The 26,029-nt window shown below is 45.2% G+C and overlaps 1 protein-coding gene across 1 annotated transcript; it reads left to right on the top strand.

The window, feature by feature from the left end:
* Nucleotides 1-1,528: 1,528 nt before the first annotated feature.
* Nucleotides 1,529-26,029, top strand: nts (neurotensin). Its single transcript, XM_078416634.1, has 3 exons — nucleotides 1,529-1,859; nucleotides 18,242-18,309; nucleotides 25,221-26,029. The coding sequence occupies exons 1-3, from the start codon at nucleotides 1,802-1,804 to the stop codon at nucleotides 25,383-25,385; spliced, it is 291 nt and encodes a 96-aa protein (XP_078272760.1). The 5' UTR covers nucleotides 1,529-1,801; the 3' UTR covers nucleotides 25,386-26,029.

Raw genomic sequence — 26,029 nt, 5'->3', positions numbered from 1 at the left:
TCCCGGTAGCTCAGCACTTCAACTCCCTCTCCCATTCCCAATCTAACCTTTCTTTCCTGGGTCTCCTCCATTGTCACAGTGAAGCCCAGCACAAATTGGAGGAACAGCATCTTACATTTCGCTTGGGCAGTTTACACCGCAGCGGTATGAACATTGACTTCTCTAACTTCAGATAATTCCTCTGTCCCTCTCTTTCCCCTCCGCTTCCCATTCCCAGTTCTCCCACGAGTCTTCCTGTCTCCTACGACATCCTATCTTTGTCCTGCCCCCTCCCCTGACATCAGTCTGAAGAAGGGTCTCGACCCGAAATGTCACCCATTCCTTCTCTCCCGATATACTGCCTGGTCCGCTGAGTTACTCAAGCATTTTGTGTCTACCTTGGCATATACTGAATCATTTATCATTATATACTGTGGAAAGTCCTCCATTACATCAATATTTATGATCTTACTGCATTTGCTGATGCATGAATTGTCCCTAGTGGGTGTAGGATAGTGTTAATGTACGGGGATCGCTGGGCGGCACGGACTTGGAGGGCCGAAAAGGCCTGTTTCCGGCTGTATATATATGATATGATATGATATGTTAAGTTCCAGGAAATAAATTGGCGAAGTCACTAGGGCAGAAAATCCTTCAATACTAAATTTACGTGAATGAGCCTCATTTTGTAATGCCTTGCCACATAAATCAGGCAGCCCAGAACATCCAAAAATAAATAATTATTTTTCACTTGTCAATATTGTCTCTCCATCTCCAGAGACAATCATTTTGCAGACACTAAAATCCCAGAGGCAATAGATAATTACCATTAATGGACAAAAACATCCTTTTAATTTCCATCAGGTTTAAAGGATCTTTTAAGATTATCTGTACAATTATATGGGCATTCAATTCAATTGCTCAATGGTTCAATAGTACTGTATTGACACATGTACCAATATATATTTTTTAATTGCATAATGGTCAGTGACAATCTTATGAGGTGCAATCACACTAAGAATGTAAGATAGTAGACCACACTGAGTTTGTACCGAAGAGTCGCCAAGAATTAGGCACCATCTTGTACCCTTCAAATCTCAATTCAAAGCCTTGTCCTAAAAGCTCACATTTGGACAATAAAATATTCACTTCAAGCTGTATCCAATTCTCAAGTCTTGGACCCATGAACTGCTGTCCGGGAGAGAGATACTGGTATTAAGTCAAAGCCATAAAACGCCTAAACTACTGAGTAAACTATTGACCAGTGGAACTTTTAGAGATCAGAAAACTGGGCTAAAAGAAATTGCTCAAGTTCCATTCTTGCTTTATTGAGCTCCCGAGACGTTGTCTTTAGCTGGTAAGTTATACATTCATTGGACAGTTAAATCAAATCTCAACGCGCACACTGTGTGTGTGTGTGTGACTTGCTAAGAACGGCATAGAGACAGGATCTTCCAACAGTGAGAGACTTTGCATTTCATTGCGAATATCTCAGCAATACGCCAGCAAAAGGATGAAGCCTCTGATCATTTTAACTTCTGAAAAGCCTTTGAGATCACCGATTTAAAATTAATTAATTATCCGAATACTCTGAAAGGATGGCAGCATCAGATCAAGACGCATCGTCAATAATTGATACACCGTTGGGAGAGAGAGAGAGAGAGAGCGCACTCTTGACGTCAAGGCAGCCTGGAAATATTAAAGTCAGCTCTGACACTTGTGTGACAGAGAGCGAAGACAAGACCCACTGAGGAGCAGAACAGCCCAGCCCAATTTCCATGGACTCTCGACTGTAGCGGAGTGCGGATTCAACGCTGGGAGAATGAGAAGTCAGACGATAGCTTTGCTGCTGCTGCTCAGTTTTTACAACATGCCTCCAGGTGAGAAGGGCCATTTAACCAACGCACTCACACACCAGAAATAGCCAAGACTGCTCATGTATTATTTTTTATTTTTGGTTGAACGTCAACTGTTTATCTCATTTGCTGCTTAAATTTAAAAGCGACGGGATTAGGAAACTTATTTGTTTCACTGTAAGGGAATTAACGGGCGAAGTTTCCAGCGGGCAAGATCTAACACTCAGAGTCGCACTGTTTTGTGGCGAAATGGATTAGTGGGTTTGTTGGCAAGTATGTTCAGCAATGTAAAAAACATACCCCAATTTGCAATTTAGCCCTTCATGTTTGTTGCTGAAAGTATTCTGCCTCCTCAGTAGATTTTGACCCGAGGCTGATCGATTCTGGGAGTAATGATCATAAAGAATCTTTTAAAGAAAAACAATCGACTGAACTAATGCAGAAAGTAACCATTTTCCCCACTGGAATAGCAAACCTGGCAAAATACACAGTAGTGACTGATGTTTAATTAGAATTAATTAATTAATTATTAAATTACGATTGTGTTTAATGTCGAACGGGGTATCCAATGTTCCACTTTGATGCAGTGGTTAGATTTCTGATGGTAAGATCCTGAAAAGGTTCTTTCAAAGTTTGTCCACGGAAGTGCAATGCGCCACTGGAGTTAACTACTTCATATCCATCTATCGACAGCAAAATAATCCACTAAACAATTAAACTGGAAAGAAATGGGTTCAGTTTGAAATTCTGGCAGGTTAACGGGGAAAATATATTAAACAAGATTTCCAAAGACAGTTGAAATGGTTTAATTCTCGTGTTTTTTTTGTTTTGCCTTTTACAAATGTATAGCAATGTATTTCCACTTTTGAGGTCAGGGTCAATTGCTTTGTTGGTTAGGAGATTTGAAATCTTTTTTTAAAGGGCTCTATCACTCCCACTCTACCAACGTTTTCCATCTTCATCGGAGCCCTGTTTCAGATTACTTTAATTCTATCACCACTGTTCATTGATCTTTTAAAAAAAAATCCTATCTATCCTATCTTTGCCTCTTTATAATTCCATCCATCTCATTTGATGTCCTTCGTTTTAAAGGAAATAAATCCAGTCTTAACCTTTCCTTCGATTTAAAGTTGTCCAGTCCTGGGAACTTTCTAAATCAAAATCTCCTCTACGGATTATATTATTATATTACATGGGTACTGCCAAAAAAAGATTTGTCAACAGAGGAAATGGTTGTGGCAGGTACAATAAAAACATTTGACAGTCATTTGGGCAGGAATATGGATGGGAAAGAGTGATATGGGTCAAATATGGGCAAAGGGGACTAGTGTACAAAGGAGACTAGTGTAGATGGGTATCTTAGTCAGTGTAGACAAGTTGGGACGAAGGACCTGATTCCATGCCATATGACTCCATGACTAATTGTTGCAGTAACTTTTGATGGGAATCTAACTGCGATTAAATAAGGATGAATGGGTGAGATCCAAACAAAAGAAGTGTTTTATCCTTAAAGATAATATTCAGCAAGAATGTATGCCAACAGCAAAGTACAAATAACAATGACAAATTGCAAAATTCCATCAGAAAACTAACGTAGTCTGTGGCTAACAAGAGAGACGGAGGCTGATGTCAAACTGAAAACTAGAGCTGAAAAGTAGAACTGAAAACTGACAAAGACTGGTGATAAGTCAGTGGACTGGGAACATTTTAAGATCCAGCAGTGAAAGACAAAAAAGCTGATGAGCAGGAAAGTAATTGCGTTTGACAGAAAGTTAGCATGCAATATCAAAGCAAGCAGCAAGAATCTCTACGAACATATAAATAGGAAAAGGGTGTGTAAATTCAGTCTGGGGGCTTTATAGAACAAGGCTGGTGAATCAATCACAGGAAACAAAAGAAAAGGCAGATATGTTTAATCAATTATTTGTATTGGTTTTTTCATAGTGGCAGACACAGAAAATATTACTACGATAATAATAATAATAATAATACATTTAATTTATATAGCGCTTTTCTGGAAACTCAAAGACGCTTTACAGAGCAAACAAAACATAAAAACAAACAAACAAACAAAAGATTTATCCAGACGATAACAAACAAGCTCATTTCAAACAACAACGTAGAGGAACGTAAAAATCCCAATCACAAGGAATAAAGTTTATGAGAAAGTCAAGGTTGTAAAAGCAGACAAATAGCTGAGACTTGGTGGTCTGCAATAAACGACAACAATCTCTGAATTAGTTCATTGATTGTGAAGCAGTTTGAGATATTCTGAAATCATGAAAGGGCCTATGGAAATGGAAGACTTTTTCTTTGCCTATTGCGGATCACACTGTATTTCCACATATTATCCAATGGATTGTGAATCCACTTGTTGATTTTTAAATGATTAACATAGAACATGGTCTATACAACACAGTACAGTACAGCCACAATAACAGGTCCTTTGCCCTATCGTGGAGAACGATGCAAAGACCACCCGAGACAGCCATATCACACCACATGGTCCACAGCAGCCTAACCCTCAAGATAGAGGAGCATGAGGTGAGGCGCACGCTGCGGGCCATCAATCCAAGGAAGGCTACTGGACCCGACGGCGTCTCTGGACGCGTGCTGAAGGACTGCGCTGACCAGCTGGCTGGAGTCTGTACGAGGATTTTCAACCAGTCTCTGGCCCAGTCCACTGTTCCATCCTGTCTGAAGTCCGCAATCATAGTCCCCTTGCCCAAAAAACCCCACATTTCCAGCCTCAACGACTACCGGCCAGTCGCACTCACACCAGTGGTGATGAAGTGTTTTGAAAAACTGGTCCGGGGTCATATCACATCACTCCTGCCCCGAAGCTTTGACCCCCACCAGTTTGCGTACAGAGCGAATAGATCCACAGAGGACGCTATAGCCACAGCCCTCCATGCTGCACTGTTCCACCTGGAGCAGCCGGGGAGCTACGTGCGGATGCTCTTTGTGGACTACAGCTCTGCCTTTAATACCATCCTTCCCCATAAACTGGTGGACAAACTGGGGGACTTGGGACTTCCACACTCCACCTGCATGTGGATAAATAGCTTCCTGTCAGCTCGCAGCCAGAGAGTCAGAGTGGGCCATCACACATCCACGGCCCTCAGCCTCAGTACCGGCTCTCCACAGGGCTGCGTGCTGAGCCCCCTGCTCTACACCATCTATACACATGACTGCACCCCCGCCCACCACAGCAACACCATTGTCAAATTTGCGGATGACACTACGGTGGTGGGACTCATCACCGGGGGGGACGAGTACGCCTACCGGGATGAGGCGGAGCAGCTGACAGTGTGGTGTGGAGAAAATAACCTGCTCCTCAACACCTTAAAGACAAAGGAAATAATAATAGACTTCAGAAAGAATAAAACGGACATGGTACCATTAACTATCAGAGGGGACTGTGTGGAGAGGGTGGCGGATTTCCGCTTCCTGGGAATCCATATTGAGGAGGACCTGACGTGGAGCGTGAACACCTCTGCGCTGCTGAAAAAGGTCCAGCAGAGACTGCACTTCCTGAGGGTGCTCAGGAAGAATAACATCACTCAGAGACTGCTGTTGTCCTTTTATCGGTGCTACATTGAGAGCATCCTAACATACTGTGTATGCGTATGGTACACCAGCTGCACAGCGGCTCAGAGGAAAGCGCTCCAGAGGGCCATTGACAACGCCCAGAGGATTGTCGGCTGCCCTCTACTTACCTTGGAGGACTTACACAGTTCCCGCTGCATCAAAAAATCCCAGAGTATTATAAAGGACATTTCCCACCCCGGACACTCCCTGTTTGAACTGTTACCGTCAGGCAGACGGTACAGATCTACAAGGACAAGGACAAACAGACTTAAAAATAGTTTTTACCCCACTGCTATAAAGGCACTAAATGTAGCCGCCAAGGAACGCAGGGGCGATACATAATAAGAGACTGTGAAATCGACAGAAGGATGTAGGGTTGGGTGTTTATGCGTGCTATTTTCATGATATTTATTTTAGTTGTTTATCTTTTTTAAAATATTTTACCTTGTATGTATCGTTAGCTTTTAGAAATGTTTGAATGGTGCACTGACTGGCTGACATTTTACAATTTCGTTGTACATGGCTCATGTTACAATGACAATAAAGGAACTATTCTATTCATATATCTGTACATATGTGAGAAAACTCAACTTTCTCCCATCTCATAAGCTTTTTTTGGTTTTGAGTGCTGGATCGTAAAATTCATAACCCTTCATTCCTTGCAGATCCATACGCCAGTTTAAAAGCCTCTTTAATGTTGAACCGCCAATCCCGTCATTGTGTTGCAGGCACCCACCACTCTCTATCTATATATCTTGTCCCCCACATCTCCTTCAAACTTTGCCCCTCTCAATTTAAACCTAGGCTCTCTAGTATTTGAATTGGGATTGTAACAGTTATTTGGTCAAACATTTTGGCTTTTATTGCAAAAGTGTTGCATTTTAAGAACCGGAGAGTTTTTACAGGCATTAGTCAAGAGAGTCACACGTATTTAATTGTCATATGCACCGGAAAAGAAACATTGACATTCTTATTTATTGCAGCTTTACAAGCACGTTAATGCAACGACACAACAAAAAATAATACAATAAACAAGAATGCAAAAATTTATGAGTTATATTAGGTAACTGGACCTAATTCGTGAGGTCGCATCTGGAAAACTGTTAGATTTAGCTCTTAGGGGTAACGGAATCAAGGGATATGGGGAAAAAAGCAGGAACGGGGTACATATAAGATTATTAAGGGGTTGGATACGTTAGAGGCAGGAAACATGTTCCCAATTTTGGGGGAGTCCAGAACCAGGGGCCACAGTTAAAGAATAAGGGGTAGGCCATTTAGAATGGAGATGAGGAAAAACTTTTTCAGTCAGAGAGTTGCAAATCTGTGGAATTCACTGCCTCAGAAGGCAGTGGAGGCCAATTCTCTGAATGCATTCAAGTGAGAGTTAGATAGAGCTCTTAAGGATAGCGGAGTCACGGGGTATGGGGAGAAGGCAGGAACGGGGTACTGATTGAGAATGACCAGCCATGATCATATTGAATGGCGGTGCTGGCTCGAAGGGCCAAATTGCCTACTCCTGCACATATTTTCTATGTTTCTATGCTTCTAATACATTGCACATTTTTCGCCCCCAACTAAAAAAAAGACCTATTAACATTGGAGTCAGGAGGAGATTCTCCATGCTAATTCGTTGGATGAGAGGTTTGCCCCATTACCAGAGGCCAGATGTTTAGGGTTTGTACTCCATAGAGTTTAGAAGAATGAGGTGTGACTTTTTCTAAACATATAAGATTCTCAGGGGACTTAACTTAGGATAGATGTTGAGCTGTTTCCACTGAAGGGTGAGACACAAATAAGGGGACGCAGCTACATTTTTATAAGGGGCTGGTCATTTAAAACTGAGGTGCATAGAGTTCAAAGAATGGTCAATCTCTGGAAGTCTATGCCTCAGAGGGTGATGGAAACCAGATCATTAGACATATTTATGGTTGAGATTATTTGAAAGATCGAGGATTTGAAGGTCATGGGGAACTGGCATGGAGTAGGAATTGAGCCAGCATGGATTAACCACGTTCATATTGAATGGCAAGGCAGGTCTGATGGAGTTGCTAGTCTATTCCTTTCTCTATTTTCTTGTGCTCTTGTCTTACCCACAGGGCCTGTATTGATCTCACTATCTCATTCTGACAGGTGCAAAGTCGTTTCTCTATTTGCAACAGTTTACTTTTATGATCTGCGATAGCACCTGCATAATCCCTAGTCATCCTCTTGCCCTTTATTTTGTATTTAGACCAGAGAACAGTACTGCACGCACGGGCCCTTCAGCCCATAATGCCCGTGCTGAACCTGATGTGAACATTAAACTAATCTCTTCTGCCTGCATGTGATCAATATCCCTCCATTCCCAGCATTACAATGTGCATGCCGAAAAACTCTTAAACACCACTATCACATCTGCATCCACCCCTGGCAGTGCATTCAAGCACCTACCTACCACCCTCTGTATAAAAAACTTGCCCCGGACATCCTATGTAAACTTTCCCAATTGGACCTTAAAGCTATGCTATCATGCTATCTAGTAGTCCAGGACATTTCCACCCTGGGGAAAAATCTTCTGACTGCCTACCCTACCTACCCCTCACAATTGTATACACCTATATATAGGTTATTTTATATCTTTCTATATATATAAATGTAATTCCCGCACACACACACACACACACACACACACACACACACACACACACACACACACACACACACACACACACACACACACACGTGAGAGAGAAGGTGGTGAATCCATGGAAATGGAGACCAAGTCAATGGATATTTTTAAGGCAGAGTTTGACAGATTCCTGATTAGTACGGGTGTCAGGAATTATGGAGAGAAGGCAGGAGAATGGGCTTGAGAGGGAAAGATAGATCAGCCATGATTGAATGGCAGAGTAAACTTGATGAGTTGAATGGCCTGATTCTGTTCCTATAACTTATGAACATGAGAGAGAGAGAGAGAGAGAGAGAGAGAGAGAGAGAGAGAGAGAGAGAGAGAGAGAGAGAGAGAGAGAGAGAGAGGTTGTGTTGCTCTCTGCTCCGGTGGCTGAGAGGATTGAAGCAACCTTTGAAGATTGTGTCGAACGAAGAGGGACAGAGGCAGTGGGAGTTCGAAGTTTGAGTGAACGTTGGACTTCGGAAACTTTCCTTTGTCGAAGGATTTCTCCATTTAGTGAGGAACTCCAGCGCTTGTCTGCAGAGCTGTGGGAACGGCAGTGGCTGGCGGATTGCCAATCGTACCTGGAGGCTGGGAGTTGGGAAGATGTGGTGTTTGTGTCGATTCTAGCTCCACAATCCAGCTTCCATAACATTGTGCCCGGACTGGGACTTCGGGCTCAACAAAGTGAAGGTACTTTTCAAAATCTGGCAGATTCCGGAGGGGCTCGAAAGGCCTCAGAAAGCCCCAAAAGCTGCACTCGGCGGTGAGGATAAGCGTGGGCGTGTTCCTTTGCTCGACTGGAGAGAACTGCTTCTGCCGCTCTTTAGACTGAGACTGACTCTGAGAGAGTTTTTGTGCGAGGACTGCTGTTGTTTCGGGTGTTGTTCTGTACCCCTGTCAGGATGGCAGCAGCTCGGGGTCGGGGTCAGGGTCGGAGCTACGCAGGTGTGGCTTCGGCTGCGGCTCCGGAGTCACTCGAGGAGGAGCCCTATGTCAACTTGGGGGGGCTCGAGTACGGGATCACGGTCCAAACCGGGGACCGGTGGTCCAAGGAGGAATTAGCGGAGAGCCTGTTTGATCTCTTCAAGAAGGACGAGATTGCCTCTGCTGAGGTTGGATGGGGTAAATGTCAGTTCATCCTAAAGGAACAGCAGGATGTGGCCCTAGCTTTGGAGAAGGGGCTTATAGTGAGGGGGATCTTTGTACTGGTGGAACCATGGGTGTCCACCGTGCGACCGGTTCTCCTGCGCAACGTTCCCACTTTCATCCGGGATGCGCTCCTTGGCCCACACCTGGCAGAGATTGGGGAGGTGCGGTCCAGGCTGACTAGGCTTAAACAGTCCTGGCGCAGCAGCACTCGTCTCCAAAGGAGCTATACATTTAAGAGGCGGGTGTACATGGAAGTAGGATTAGGGATGGGCGCGGAGGGAAGTTTTGTCGTTAAGAATGCGGGGCTCCAATACCGCGTGTATTGGAGTTGGGGGGAAGCATGGTGTCATGCGTGTAAAGAGTTCGGGCACTTCCGCAGGGATTGTCCCAATGGCCGGGGTGCTGCGAGAAATCCCAACGCTGCAGCCCAGGAAAACACTGCTGGCCCACCCAGGGCTGCCAGTTCCACCTCGGTGACCCGGGGAGACACTGCTGGCCTACCCGGGGCTGCTGGTTCCACCTTGGCGGCCCAGGGCAGCACTGCCCCTCGACCCCCATGTCCTGTACCTGCGGCGGAGCTTGGCGGAGAGGTGCAGGGGGAGGGCGAGGAGGAGGAGGGGGAATGGCACGTGCAGAAGGAGAAGAAGTCCACGAGGAAAACGAGAAATCTTAAAGCGAAACAATCGCAAACGGATGGGCCCACGCCCACACCTGAGCCCACCCAAAGGGTGCCAGTTGGGCCCGGAGAAGTCCAGGGGGCACCTGGCGGGGCTCAGCAAGGAGCTGAGGAGGTACGGGAGGGGGCGGGGGAGTTCCTGTTGGGATCTGCGGTGGCTGATCAAAGGGATGAAAGAGAGGAAGCTGGCAGTGTGGAGGTGGAGGACTCCTCCTTTATGGAGGTCACCGAACCACCGCCCGTCATGGGGTTAAAGAGGAGGCGTGGGTCTGGTGAGGAAGAGGATGGCCCTGGGCATAAGGCCAGGGGGCTGCCTGCCCCGAGACCCTCCACTCCGGTAGAGGATGGTGATCCACGACTAGTGTCCTCTAGGCCGGAGGTTGCCCTTTCGTCCCAGGGGCCATCAGAGGGTGATATCTCACAAGATGTTGGGGTTGGCTGCCCTGGGAATGTGTCCCCTGGGAGGGAGGACGAGCAGGGACAACCCGAAGGGGGGGTCTCGGTTGTAGGGGTGGTTTCCCAGCCTATGCTCCTCATTAGAACTATGAGAGTGACTGAGGGGTGTGCTGCCCCACAGACTGAGGAAGTAGGGGAGAGTCCAGAAACACTGGCTCCTTCAGTGGGCCCCAGTGAGGGTACTCCCCTGGTGGTGGAGGATGGAGACTCTCTGGGTGATGCTGGGGGAGTGGGTTCCCTGGATGCGGAGGGGGACGGGGCTGTTGCGGGTCGTGTCTCTCAGTCGGATTCCGGGGGTGAAGGTGGACCGCGGGCCCTGGGGGCGCCCTGTTTTTGTTCTTCCCCAGGCCCAGTTGTAGAGGGCGGGGAGAGTGTGCAGGAGCCTGGCCATACACTGGCCGGCTCATCGCTGTTGGAGGCGTCAGGACTCTCCCTCGACATTGATCCCGGGGGTGGGATCATGCCGGAGGGGGGGGAGGGTGTTGGAGCCAGCTTACACAGTGAAGAGAGCGAGCTGGCAGCCAGTGGCAGTCTGCCAAATCTGGGCCATGACCTTGAGTGCAGGGAGGAGGAAGATGTTGCTTCAGGTGTCAGTGGGTTGGCAGAATGCCAGGACTCCATTGCTGTGGCTCGAGCGGCCGGCATCATTGAGATTCGAGAGTTTTTGCATGAACATCAGCACAGTAGGAGCAAAGTCCGGCTAGCTACCGAACGGTGGCCAGACCTGGGGGGAACTATCCGGACACTTAGTGCTATCCTTAACAGTAGGGATAATGCTCTAGGTGCTTGTGATAAGCGTCAATTCGGGGAGTTTTTGAAGCTCCTAAAAGAGCGGGGCTTCACTCCCACAAGGAGCTTGAGGAATAAGTCTAGTGAGCGTTCAAGTTCACAGTAGTTAGCCTAAATATAAACGGTGGAAGGGGGGACCTTCGTAGGTTTCACCATCTATCGGTCCTCAGAGAGGGGAAGTATGCAGTGAGCTTTCTACAAGAGGCGCACACTGTTGTTAGTGATGAGCCCACCTGGGTCCTGGAGTGGGAGGGGGGGGTCTACATGAGCCACCTCAGTACAAAGTCAAGTGGGGTGGCTTTCCTGTTGGCCCCGACTTTCCAGCCAAAGATTGTGAAGGTGCAGGAAGTTGTGCCAGGCCGTTTGCTCTATCTGGCCGTGATCCTGGATGGCATGCCGTTACATTTCATTAACGTGTACGCCCCCAGCACCGGCACGATGCAGGCGCGGTTACTTCAGGAGGTGACTGCTCTGCTGAGCACCATTGATTGCGGAGAGTGTGTCTTCCTTGGGGGGGATTTCAATTGTACCCTTGAGACGCGAGATCGCTCTGGTATTCAGTGTGCCCCTGCAGTGGCGAAGAAGTTGAGAGGTGTGATTGAATCTTTCGAGCTGGTTGATGCGTGGCGGAATCTCCACCCTGATTCCAACGCGTTTTCGCGGAGGTCTGAGGGGGGTGGTTCCCGTATCGACCGTGTGTACATCTCCAGAGCGTATGTCTCCCGGGTCTCGGCGGCCTCTATGAGGACGGTGCCATGTTCGGACCACTGCCTGGTGCGAGTGGATTTTATTCCAGCGCGCACACGGGCTGGGTCCGCGTACTGGCACTTTAATAACCAGCTGCTGGAGGATCGCCGATTCTGGGAGTCTTTCAGGCGGTTCTGGGTGAAGTGGAGAGAGAGGCAGAGGGGCTTCCCTTCCCTTAAGCAGTGGTGGGATGTGGGGAAAGCTTACATCCGTCTTTTCTGTCAGGACTACACGGGAGGGTCGACCAGAAGGCGGGACGCGGCAGTCGAGCGACTCGAGAAGGAGTTACTCGACGCAGAGTCTCGCTTGGGCCGGGTCGGTGAGGACTCCTGTGAGTGGGGAGAGTTTCAGGAGAGGAAGGAAGCGCTGAGGGACCTGCAGCTTGAGCGGTCCCGAAGTGCTTACGTGAGGTCGCGAGTCCAGATGCTGCACGATCTGGACCGGGCTTCACCTTTCTTTCTCTCTCTGGAGAAAGGGCGAGGAGCCCGCAAACAGCTCGTCGAGCTGCTCGCGGACGATGGCTCCTCGGTCACAGACCCAGAGGGGATTAGTGCGTTAGTTCGGTCCTTTTATGGAACGCTGTTCTCTGCGGATGGTGTCAGCGGAGAGGCTCAGCGGGTTCTGTGGGAGAGGCTACCGACTATAGATAGAGGGCTGGTTGAACAGCTTGATGACCCCTTATCATTGGAGGAGGTGACTGGTGCCCTGCACCAGCTCAGAAGGGGTAAGTCCCCTGGGCTGGATGGGCTGACGGTTGAGTTTGTTAGAGCCTTCTGGGATGTCCTGGGGGGTGACTACATAAAGGTTCTGGGGGAGAGCCTGGCGACCGGGGAGATGCCCCTCTCGTGGCGCAGGGCAGTCGTTGTCCTGCTACCCAAGAAGGGCGAACTCCGCCTGTTGAAGAACTGGCGCCCGGTCTCTCTCCTCTGTACAGAGTATAAAGTTTTTGCACGGGCGATGGCAAATCGCCTGGGCTCCGTACTATCCCAAATGATCCACCCTGACCAGTCCTATACAGTCCCTGGTCGGTCCATCCAAGATAACATCCATTTGGTTAGGGACCTGATCCATCTGGCCCAGGGCACTGGTCAGTCAGCTGCCTTTCTATCCCTGGATCAGGAGAAGGCTTTTGACAGGGTGGACCATGATTACCTCTTCGGGACACTGCAAGCGTTCGGTTTTGGACCGCATTTTGTGGCCCGGGTCCGGCTTTTGTACACCGCAGCAGAGTGTCTCGTGAAGATTAACGGTGTATTGTTGGCTCCCATTCGCTTTGGGAGGGGGGTACGCCAGGGGTGCCCCATGTCTGGGCAGTTGTACTCGGTCTGTGTGGAGCCATTCCTGTGTCTTCTTAGGAGGCGGTTGGCAGGCCTGGTTCTACCAGGACCGGGGGTGGAGGTGGTTCTCTCGGCCTATGCCGATGACATTCTCCTTACGTTTACTGATCCTGTTGACCTGCGGAGGATGCGCGAATGCCAGCAGGTGTTCTCAGCTGCTTCGTCCGCTAGGATCAACTGGAGTAAGTGCTCCGGACTTCTAGTGGGCCAGTGGCAGGTGGACTCCCTGCCGGAAGAGATGAAGGATTATGCGTGGAGTACCACGCACCTCCTCTACCTGGGGATCTACCTGAGTCCCACTGAGGATGCTTGGCCGGCGAACTGGCAGGAGCTAGAGACGAATGTCGTCGCCCGGCTGGGACGCTGGTCAGGCTTGCTTAGGGTTATTTCTTTCCAGGGTAGGGTGCTGGTCATAAACCAGCTGGTGGCCTCAATGTTATGGTACCGGCTGGCCACTCTTGTCTCGCCCTCTACCTTTGTAAATGCTGTACAGAAGAGGTTAGTGGATTTCTTTTGGGGAGGGAGGAAACACTGGGTCTCAGCCGCAGTCCTGAGTCTCCCGCTAGAGGAGGGTGGCCAGTCCTTGGTATGCGTGCGTACCCAGGTGGCGGCTCTCCGTCTCAGGACTCTGCGGAGGTACGTGTACGCGGAGCACCCTCCCAGGTGGCACGCTCTGGCCACGTATTTTTTCCGCCAGGGCCAGTGCCTAAGGGGTTTGGCGGCTCCCGGTGGCGGGCATCAGCCGACCCGCCACGCGGGACATGCCAAGCTTTTACCGCGATGTGTTGAGAGTGAGGAATTTGGTCATCTTCAGTCAGCGCGTTGCTCCTCAGGGGGAGGGGGGTGTTGTGGCTGTGGTGGGGGCCGGTCCTCACGCTGTCACGGTGGGTGTTGGGGAGGGGCGTGAGCTTGGAGTGATTCCGGCCGAGCTTACCCCCGCTCCGCCGGAACTGCTCATCGGGCCCAGGCTCCGGAATATTTCCCGGGAGCCTGCCCCACACAACTTGAGCCACCTCTCCCAGATGTCCAGCGTGCCGTTCCGTGATGCAGGCAGACGTTTACTGTATAGGATGCTCCTGCACACTCTGCACCTCCTCGCCTTCGTCTTCCGTCCGGATACGCCGTGGCGATCCGTGTTACCACCTGATGGCGGGGGTGGTCCCCAGTCTCTCTACAAGGGTGTCCTCCCCCTTTACATCGGGGACCTGGGGTGGAGAGTGTTGCACAGAGCCGTTGGGTGTAATAAATTTTTGAGCCGGTTCACGGACTCGCCGGCCGCCTGTATTTTCTGCGGCGAGGAAGAGTCCGTGTTCCACATGTGCATGGAGTGTGTGAGGTTGCTGCCCCTGTATGAGTATCTGAAGGGGTTGCTCCTCAAGTTTTGGCTGCATTTCAGTCCTACGATCCTGGTGTTTGGGCTCGGGGCTGGGATTGGGGAGGGCCAGTCAGGAGGGTGGGATTTCCCTGTCGGTTTGCTCCTGGGCCTGGCCAAGATGGCCATTCGTGGGTCCAGGCAGCGGGCGGTCGATGGTCTTGCCAGTGTCGGCTGCCTCCCCCTTTTCCGGGCCTACGTCCGTGCGCGCGTGTCCCTAGAGAGAGAACACGCGGTGATCATGGGGACTCTGGAGGCCTTCCATGAACGCTGGTCACCGCGGGGGGTTGAGAGCATTGTAAATAATGAAGGCAATGTTGTATTATAATGATTACCTGATGCTTTGTAACCTCTGATTGTGGTTTTGATGTGATGTATCATGTGTTTGTGCTGAATAAAGTCTTTGAAAAGAAAAGAAAAAAAAAAAAAAAAGAGAGAGAGAGAGCGAGAGAGAGAGAGAGAGAGAGAGAGAGAGAGAGAGAGAGAGAGAGAGAGAGAGAGAGAGAGAGAGAGAATTACTATATATTATATAGCATCTTTGGATCTTTCCTAATTTTATTTACCAATATTATTTCTTACCCCACTTTTGCCCTTTCCCCTTTCATTTATTTATTTTTATGCCTCGGTAGCTTCTCTGTAGTTTTAAGCTCTTTACATCTGAAGCGAGATTTTCTCTTTAGCCTTGCCATGGATGTTCCTTGACATCCAGGAGACACCATCCATTTTTACTGTGGGAAGTTGTTTTTTACTTGTTCCTTAAATGTTTAAAATTGATTTATATTCACAGAACTGTTTCAGATCCAATTTTGGCAAATCACTTCACAACTTGATACAACTGGCTAGTCTCCAGTCCAGAACCGTTATTGCTGATCTATCTCTGTCTTTTTCCCTAATTTCCAAGATTTCTAAAATTGAATTGAATCCATCTTATGCAACTTCCAACTGCTTGCTTCATTCCCCTGAAATCAGGCCCAGAACTGATGGCTTTGCATCATACAGACTGACAACATTTTCCTCACTGCATTTGAAATGTTTTATGTTCCCTGCACTTTTCATACTGATTATTTCCTAGTTAACATGCATTGTTGAAATCCTTTTCCATCATTTCACTATTGATTTTGCTCTTCTCAGAAATTAGTGTACATATTAGCTCTTCTGTCTCCTTGACTATTTAAGGGTCTATTGAAAACTCCCAGAGGCATAATTATTATTTTATGTTCTCCAGTTTAACTCGTATGTCCATAACTAATGATTCTCAACGTGCCTCATCTCTTCTCACAACTATGGTTGTTTCCTTATGCAGTAACCCTGTCTACATTTGTTCAGAATCCTTCCTTTATGTCATCTGAGAACCTGTGACCAAGAATGTTAAACATTCACTCCTGTTCATCCATAACCCATGTTTCAATAATTGCACTGACATGAGACATTCGTGTGTCTATCAGTACATTTAGTTTTCTACCTTATTTACTCAGTTGCTTGCATTAAGCTCTGGCAATATTTTTTCTATATAGATTTTTTCTATATAGATTGCTAAACTTGGTTACTGGATCCCAGTCTTCTCTTTAAGAGCCTTGTCTCCCTTCATAATGATTTTAAAGCCAGGTTCTGATCCGCCTTCCAAGCTAACAAACCCTTCCCGAGCAAACCTCCCTGTGATGACATTTCCATAGCCTTTTATGGTGCAATCTTATCATGTATACTTCCTTCAAAATTAGTCCCAATACTCCAAGACATAGAAACATAGAAAAATAGGTGCAGGAGTAGGCCATTCAGCCCTTCAAGCCAGCACCGCCATTCAATATGATCAATAGACAATAGACAATAGACAATAGGTGCAGGAGTAGGCCATTCGGCCTTTTGAGCCATTCAATGTGATCATGGCTGATCATTCTCAATCAGTACCCCGTTCCTGCCTTCTCCCCATACCCCCTGACTCTGCTATCCTTAAGAGCTCTATCTAGCTCTCTCTTGAATGCATTCAGAGAATTGGCCTCCACTGCCTTCTGAGGCAGAGAATTCCACAGATTCACAACTCTCTGACTGAAAAAGTTTTTCCTCATCTCCATTCTAAATGGCCTACCCCTTATTCTTAAACCGTGGCCCCTTGTTCTGGACTCCCTCAACATTGGGAACATGGGAATCATGGATGATCCTCTAAAATCAGTACCCCGTTCCTGCTTTTTCCCCATATCCCTTGTTTCCTTTAGCCCTGAGAGCTAATGCATTCCCTCCTGTATCATCTAAGCATATCTACTGATTATAGGGAGAAATCCAAAAATTGCCACCATTCGAAGTCCGTTAAAATGTATTCCACTACTCCGATCTTCACGAGTCATTAATTTCACAATTTTCCATGTTATGTTACTTTATCCTGGGCTTAATCTGTTGGTGTTCCTTTGCAGACACATATGATCTCATTACAATTTTCTTTGCCTCAGGATAGACGGAAAGCTGAGCTTGGTTTTCTGACCGACGTCACTGATGGCAATTATAATTAGCAAATGTCCATGTAATAATCCTTGCAATACTTCCTTCCATCATTCTGCCTGTTCTATAAACTACCTTTTTATCACTTTTTTTTTCATATTCCAGCCTAGTAAAACTATCCTTAAACCATGTTAAGGGACTAGTGTTATCCAATTACTTCATATGCAACACCTTATCAAAATCGTTTTTGATAATCCAAATGAACCATTTCCGTGATTCTCCCTTATCAAACAGATTTGTTAAGCATTATTTTTTTTTTCATTAAACTAATGACCAAACTGAAGAAAAATCACGTCCAAATAAATTTAAAAAAAATCATTAAACTAATGACCAAACTGAAGAAACATCACGTCCAAATAAAATACGATTTTCCAAATGATATTTGGTAGGGTTGTTGCTTTACAGCACCAGAGACCAGGTTCGATCCTGAACAAACCTACAGGCGCTGTCTATATGTACGTTTTCCCTGTAGGTTTTCTCCGAGTGCTCTCTGGTTTCCTCCCACATTCCAAAGACGTACAGTATTGTAGGTTAATTGGCTTCAGTATAATTGTAAATTGTCCCTAGCGAGCAGGATAATGCTAGTGTATGGGGTGATTGCTTGTTGGGGGGATTCGGCGGGTCGAAGATATGCTGTATCTCTAAAGTCTAATTTTCTATTATTATGTTTCTAAAACATAAAATAATACTATGTTAATCATATTTTTTCCTCTCATGGTGTCCGGGGGCATCTATCTAGTCTACATTCAGGAATGGATATGATGCATCATAGTCATCTTTTATTCCCATTTATTTTTCCATGAATATTTCAAATTACCTACGACACTTTTTATTCCCATTTTTGTCATTCTCAATAGACCATTGATTCCTCAAGTTTTGAGAATGATTTGTACTTTCGACCATGAATCCAGATGTAACGTCTGTTTAATATTTTAGCCCCTTCCCCATTCCCCATTTCAGTTTTCTTACCTCTATGAGGGACACATATTTACAAGATATAGCCCAAAATTACAGGATGCATTCAGATGTTAAAATAACAGAGATTGCGGTGAAAAGCAGAGGTGAGAAAGAAAATGATGCTGTGTTTAAAGGGCCAGCTTTTTACGTGAGGGAATGCTAAACTTTGTTTGCAACGGTTGGTTTCAGCATCTTCGGAGGACACAGAAATAATCCCATTAGATGGCGAACTTCTGGATCACCTGTACACCCTGAAGGTAGGACTGCTATGTTGAAAGTAATGTTATGCCCCTCTTATTTCTTCTGTTCTTATACTCCTACAATACAGACATTTCTTGAAGCAGTCACGTAATCTCAATGTGCCTTGCATCAACTTGAGGGTTAAATTTAAAAGCATTGACCTCTGAGCAAGGAATTGTAGGAAGATGCAACAGTTCCTTTGGGCTGGTGCTGACTCTTTACAAAAGCTGTACTGGCCATTGCCTTTCGATATGGAACATTCATGCCTCTTTTTAAATAGGGGCACAATTTAGTTTTGCTTAACTTAGAGATACAGCGCGGAAACAGGCCCTTTGGCCCACCGAGTCCGCGCCGACCAGCGATCTCCGCACATTAACACTATCCTACACACACGAGGGACAACTTACTATTTTTACCAAGCCAATTAACCTACAAACCTGTACGCCTTTGGAGTGTGGGAGCACCCGGAGAAAACCCACGCAGGTTACGGGGAGAACGTACAAACTCAATACAGACAGCACCCATAGTCAGGATCGAACCCAGGTCTCTGGCACTGTAAGGCATCAACTTTACCCCTGCACCAGCGTGCTGTCCTTTTATCTGTGAAAATCTCTCTTGAATTCTCCACTGCTCAGAGCATTGCATTCAGACTGTAACATCTCACAGATTTAAAAAAAGATATTCTTCATTTCCCTCTCCCAGATTTTTTTATTGCCAATTATTTCAAATCTGTATCCTTCTGTGACGGATCTATCTGGCAGTGTAAACAGTTCTCCCTGTCTAGTCATCATTGAGAGTCATGCATGGGTCTATTATTATGTTGCTGTAGCACGGTAGCGCAGCGGTAGAGTTGCTGCTTTACAGCGAATGCAGCGCCGGAGACTCAGGTTCGATCCTGACTACGGGTGCTGCACTGAAAGGAGTTTGTACGTTCTCCCCATGATCTGCGTGGGTTTTCTCCGAGATCTTCGGTTTCCTCTCACACTCCAAAGACGTACAGGTATGTAGGTTAATTGGCTGGGTAAATGTAAAAATTGTCCCTAGTGGGTGTAGGATAGTGTTAATGTGCGGGGATCGCTGGGCGGCACAGACTTGGAGGGCCGAAAAAGGCCTGTTTCCGGCTGTATATATATGATATGATATGATATGATTACGGTAGTGAAAACATTAAAATACGTCTGCATAATCTTTCCGTGACTACTTGATTGTTTAATGTAAACTGGTTCTTTTTCCCAAACCTCTTTCACAGCTGCAACATATTGATGTCGATCTATGAGGAACTATGTGATTTATTTTGAAGTATTATTGATTGCATAATATGGATTTTCTTCTCTGCATTCGGCCAAATAAAAGTGTAAAGTTGGTAGTTTGCACTGATAGGTAACACAGATATTCCTTTATTTCAATGAAGTAACCACATTTTCAATCCAAGGTCTTATCACATTGTATATTTTTCCCAACATTTTTTAATGTATGGCGTCTTTCACAACCTCAGCACATGTCAACATGATTTACTGCCAGTGAAGTACTTTTTGAAGACTAGTCACAGTTGAAATGTTGCAAATGTGGCAGCTAACTTTCGTATACTGAGCTCCAACAAATAGCTATGAAACACTAACCGGAACAATAATCTGTTCTAATATGTTGAATAAAGGATAAAAGTTGGTTTGTGTATTCGGGATAACTCTCATGTTTCCTTCAAAACTATGAACTATGTGGGTCCCTTGAAGACAGAAGCAGGGGAAATTATTATGGGGAACAAGGAAATGGCAGATGAGTTGAAACGGTACTTTGGATCTGTCTTCACTAAGGAAGATACAAACAATCTTCCAGATATCCTAGGGTGACGGAGGAACTGAAGGAAATTCACATTAAGCAGGAAATGGTGTTGGGTAGACTGATGGGACTGAAGGCTGATAAATCCCCAGGGCCTGATGGTCTGCATCCCAGGGTACTTAAGGAGATGGCTCGAGAAATCGTGGATGCATTGATGATCATTTTCCAATGTTCTATAGATTCAGGATTCAGTTCCTGTGGATTGGAGGGTAGGTAATATTATCCCACTTTTTAAGGAAGGAGGGAGAGAGAAAACGGGAAATTATAGACCAGTTAGTCTGACATCAGTGGTGGGGAAGATGCTGGAGTCAATTATAAAAGACGAAATTATGGAGCATTTGGATAGCAGTAACAGAATCGTTCCGAGTCAGCATGGATTTATGATGGGGAAATCATGCTTGACTAATCTTCTGGAATTTTTTGAGGATGTAACTAGGAAAATTGACAGGGGAGAGCCGATGGATGTAGTGTACCTTGACTTTCAGAAAGCTTTCGACAAGGTCCCACATAGGAGATTAGTGGGCAAAATTAGAGCACATGGTATTGGGGGTAGGGTTCTGACATGGATAGAAAATTGGTTGGCAGACAGAAAGCAAAGAGTGGGGATAAATGGGTCCCTTTCAGCATGGCAGGCAGTGGCTAATGGGGTACCGCAAGGCTCGGCGCTGGGACCGCAGCTATTTACAATATACATTAATGACTTGGATGAAGGGATTAAAAGTACCATTATCAAATTTGCAGATGATACAAAGCTGGGTGGCAGTGAGAACTGTGAGGAAGATGCTATGAGGTTGCAGGGTGACTTGAACAGGTTGTGTGAGTGGGCGGATGCATGGCAGATGCAGTTTAATGTGGATAAGTGTGAGGTTATCCATTTTGGTGGGAAGAATAGTAAGGCAGATTATTATCTGAATGGTGTTAAGTTAGGAAAAGGGGACGTACAGCGAGATCTGGGTGTCCTAGTGCATCAGTCACTGAAAGGAAGCATGCAGGTACAGCAGCCAGTGAAGAAAGCCAATGGAGTGTTGGCCTTCATAACAAGAGGAGTTGAGTATAGGAGCAAACAAGTCCTTCTGCAGTTGTATAGGGCCCTAGTGAGACCGCACCTGGAGTACTGTATGCAGTTTTGGTCTCCAAATTTGAGGAAGGATATTCTTGCTATTGAGGGCGTGCAGCGTAGGTTTACTAGGTTAATTCCCAGAATGGTGGGACTGTCATATGTTGAAAGATTGGAGCGACTAGGCTTGTATACACTGGAATTTAGAAGGATGAGAGGGGATCTTATCAAAACATATAAGATTATTAAGGGGTTGGACACGTTAGAGGCAGGAAACATGTTTCCAATGTTAGGGGAGTCCAGAACCAGGGGCCACAGTTTAAGATTAAGGGGTAGGCCATTTAGAACGGAGATGAGGAAAAACTTTTTCAGTCAGAGGTGTAAATCTGTGGAATTCTCTGCCTCAGAAGGCAGTGGAGGCCAATTCTCTGAATGCATTTAAGAGAGAGCTAGACAGAGCTCTTAAGGATAGCGGAGTCAGGGGGTATGGGGAGAAGGCAGGAACGGGGTACTGATTGAGAATGATCAGCCATGATCACATTGAATGGTGGTGCTGGCTCGAAGGGCCGAATGGCTTACTCCTGCACTTATTGTCTTTTGTCTATTGTCTATAAAATCTAATCTTGAAGACCACATTTTTACAATCAATTCTTTGAAGTTGAATTGAAGTGTATGACCCTTCATGTCCATTGTGTTAGTGTTGCTGACATCAGTCTGAAGAACGGTCTCGACCCGAAACATCACCCATTCCTTCTCTCCAGAGATGCTACCTGACCCGCTGAGTTACTCCAGCTTTTTGCTTCTACCTTCGATGTAAACCAGCATCTGCAGTTCTTTCCTACATGTGTTAGTGTTACTTATGTGTAGGAAGGAATCGCAGAGGCTGGTTTAAACTGAAGATCGACACAAAAAGCTATGGAGAAATGGAATAGGTGACGTTTTGGTTCCAGACCCTTCTTCAGACCATTGCTATTTAGCCATGGCTGATATGGCAGATCCTAAACCCTTGTGTCGTGCTCTGTATCGTGGGTTCTGACACAGAAAGCATAACAGCAAAGAAAATGTCTTCACTATTACCAGTAGACATTGGACGACATTTACATTTGGTATCAGTGGCAAACTGCTCGAAAACACCTTACATGTAGTTACCCCATTTACCAAAAGAAAATAATTCCTGGGCTCATTACAATGGAAAGTGTCCATCAATAGTTCAAGGAGGAAATTGGAAGGGGGATGGAAAAGGTACATTTATGAATAGGTTTTACAATGTGGATTGAACAGAAGATGTATTTTAGGAGAAAAAAAACACATTAGCAGCACTAAGATAACGAAAGACATCATAGACCTGCAAATCACACCATCTTGAAGAATGCAGCCACTAGTTGCATGGGAAAACCATCACCAGCAACCTATTCCCCAAGACACCATCCTAACATGCATTGGAGGACCCTTTTCTTAGTAGTCTTTCATCCAAAATCTGGTATCTCCCCAGCTAACATTGTGTGAGCACCTTCAAAACATGGACTTCCAAGGGTAAAAAAGACTTCAAATAGTTTCTACCTGCCGATCCATCCCTCCTCACCTGGATTCAGCTCTTGGCCCACTTCTTCGCATCATCTTTTTATACTAACCATCTCTGCTTTACTCCTTCTGTCTCAATGAAGGCTTTTGACCTGAAATGCTGACAATCCTTTTCCTCCATAGATGCTGCTTGGCTCACTGGGTTCCCCAGCATTTTTTTAAAACTCCACATTCCAGCATTTGCAGTCATTTGTAATTCCAGTTTGATTGTCAATCAGTGAAAAACAGGTTGAATGGTCATGAAGTAAGACTGTAAAGTTATTTATGTTTAGGTATTCATCAAGTTATACTTGTAGTTTACTACTGACTTAGAGCTCACTGCTGACCTGAGCCCTATTGATGGTCGAGGGTCTTTGAGTGGTTTGGAGATAAGCAGGTTGTTACAGATAATAAAGTCTCTGGCCTTCCTTCAAGGAGAAAGCCAAGGCTTCACCTTAATGCCTGTGGCCGGAATCACAACGCAGCAAATTGCTGGGTTATTTTGAAAACTGAATGTGGGCATATCCAAATGAACCCCCTGGTATTTGCCTTTGATAAATCGGTCAACTTTCATGCTTTTGCTTTTTTCCAAGTAATATTAAGAAAGGCTAGAGGATAACTGTCAAAAGACCTTGTCAGACAATTGGAGATCAAAATGCAACCAAAGATCCATGATCTTTCTTTTGTACGCACGCCATAACAAGAAATTGCAGCAGAAAGGAAATTGGATGAACCTATTGCAGGAATTGAGAAGGTTGCCAGCAAGTCTTTCCTCCATTTGTACCTAAAGCTCTGGCTTGAACATGATGGACTGGGTTATCCTGTCACTGGTAGACCTCCCATGGCTCATAAACAAAACATTCCTCTCATGTCCCTCATTAGCAGTACTGAAAGAGACAGTAGGCACATTAACACCACACTTGAGTTACCGTGTAAGTGAGAAAGAGTGCTTCTACTTAAAAAGGTCAATTTGACCAGCAAAAGTTCTTGTAAGATATCTGAAAAAGTAAGAGTCTGGTTGGGAAATGGAAACAGGAGTGAAAGTGAAAGATCAGCACTTCCTAGTCAGCAGTGAATCCGTGCCTTTGAACCTTACCTCAGCTGCCAGGGTATTTAAATATAAATGAATAAATGCTGCTCCTGGAATCATATCAAATGCTGATCTCAAATACAGAGACCAGAAAGCCAGAAATTGTTGTAAAAACCTAACTAATGTCTTCCATTACCAATACTTGTCTTTATGCATTTCCAGACACACTGTTGTGGCAAGTAAGTATGGTCAATAAATTCTGATCGTTCCACACCCACACATGTGTAAGTCAAAGTGTAGGAAGCTCTCCCAGATTCTTAAATACATATAATAGAGGTTTTGAAGTGTGTAGACATTTTGGGCTGTAAACCCTGTACAGGGTTTCAATGTAAATGTGATTTAGTTTCGTTTACTTTAGAGATACAGCACGGAAACAGGCTGTATCAGGCTCACCGAGTCCGCACCGACCAGCGATCCCTGCACATTAACACGATCCTAAACACTTAAACTTATAACTTATACCAAGCTAATGAACCTACCAATCTGTACACAATTAAGACTTGGAATATTCCTTTGCAGATAAGCATTTAGCCTAGCAGTGAATGTCAATGATTCTACAGATGAAGATTCCCTCTGATGATAAAGTAAAAAATAATGAGTAGCTGATTATGAAAATTCAGGTTTTGAATTCATAATTCCAGAATGAGGCAATGCCACTATATATAATAAAAATCTCTTTGCTGGTAAATTTGACATTTTCTTTATTTCTTAATGCAACCCAAGTCTTAACAGCAAAGGCTATACCTGTTTTCAGATCTGAATCTGAGAATATTGTTCCAACACTACATAAAAGGATTTTTACCATATGGTACAATAGAACTTTATTTACCCCGGGAGGGAAATTCCTCCTGGGATAAATAAAGTTTTTACGACTCTTGGCAGATGTGCAACAGTCATGAAACACAACAAGATACATGAAACATGGAATTAGTGACGAGTGGAAAGTCCAGGATTCGGGATGGGCAAAGATTGGGGGGAGGGGGGGAGTCAGTCTACCCCATGACAGAAGGGGGAGTAGTTGTACAGTTTGATAGCTACAGGGAAGAAGGATCGCCTGGGGCATTCTGTGCTGCATCTTGGTGCAACCAGTCTGTTGCTGAAGGTACCATTTTGGTCCCATTCTAACTTGACCACCACCTTCACCATTCTTTTGAGTTTTTACATATAACAATTTCCTCTTTCCTGCCCAGTGTGTATAGTTTTGATGTACTTGGGGTTTTTTTTTTCGCGAGGAGTGTGTTGTAAGTTCGGATTAGTATTTACCTATTGCTGAATCCTAAGGGTAGCACATTCATTAATGCATGCCTTTAGACAAATTATTCTTGTAACTGTTTGCCTGACCCATACTGTCTGAACTGTAATAGTAATGAGGACTTGTTTTGCAGTTGTTTCAAGCAGACCAAGATTATGGTGACTATGAAGATTCAAAATACGAGAAAGAGAATCAAATGAAAAGAAGATACCCATACATTTTGAAGAGACAAGCACGTGTTGGAAAATCCCGAAGGCCTTACATACTTAAGCGGAATTCTGTCTTCTTAATGAATTGACATCTCATCATGTATAACATTTCAAGTAAACATATGAATCCTTTTGCCTACAGTCCTACATAGATTAGCATGTGTCTTATCAAATGTTCAATGCATTTAATATCCTAGTGCAAAGAGCATCTAAACTCTTCAGAAACAGGTTTAACTTGATACCTGGATTCTTCAGTATTTCAAAAGATAATTTATGTTTCCATTGTATAGGTTCTCCAATTTTATTTTTAGTTGGAGAGTTTTTAGAACTTTGCATGCTGCGTTTCTTAGAGTGCACGTGAGGAACCTTGGCCTGGAGTCTTTTGCTATCAAAGTATAAAACGGTGGACACAGAGAGGATGAAAGAGTGCATTTCTCAACACAAATTCACAGTAAGCTAGATATTGCAGCATTTCCATTAATGTAATTTAGTCGACCCGGTACCTTAATAGAGAGTAAACCCTATAGAGAGTAACTTGCACAATCAATGATATGAAAGTCAACAGTGAACATCTCAATACTCTGCATGATATTCATCTCAGTTTAAGGCCAGAATGTAATGTGTTTACCTAACCTTTTCCACATTTTCTAACATCAAATTGTACTCAACAAAATTCTCTTAAATTCTCTATGTCAAATACTTTGAAAATATCGAATAAACTCGCATTAACTTG

This window comes from Rhinoraja longicauda, chromosome 20 (genome assembly GCF_053455715.1).
Source record: "Rhinoraja longicauda isolate Sanriku21f chromosome 20, sRhiLon1.1, whole genome shotgun sequence".
Taxonomy (NCBI): Eukaryota; Metazoa; Chordata; class Chondrichthyes; order Rajiformes; family Arhynchobatidae; genus Rhinoraja; species Rhinoraja longicauda.
The sequence above is the reverse complement of the archived record's forward strand: the minus strand, read 5'-3'. Positions and strand labels throughout refer to the sequence as shown.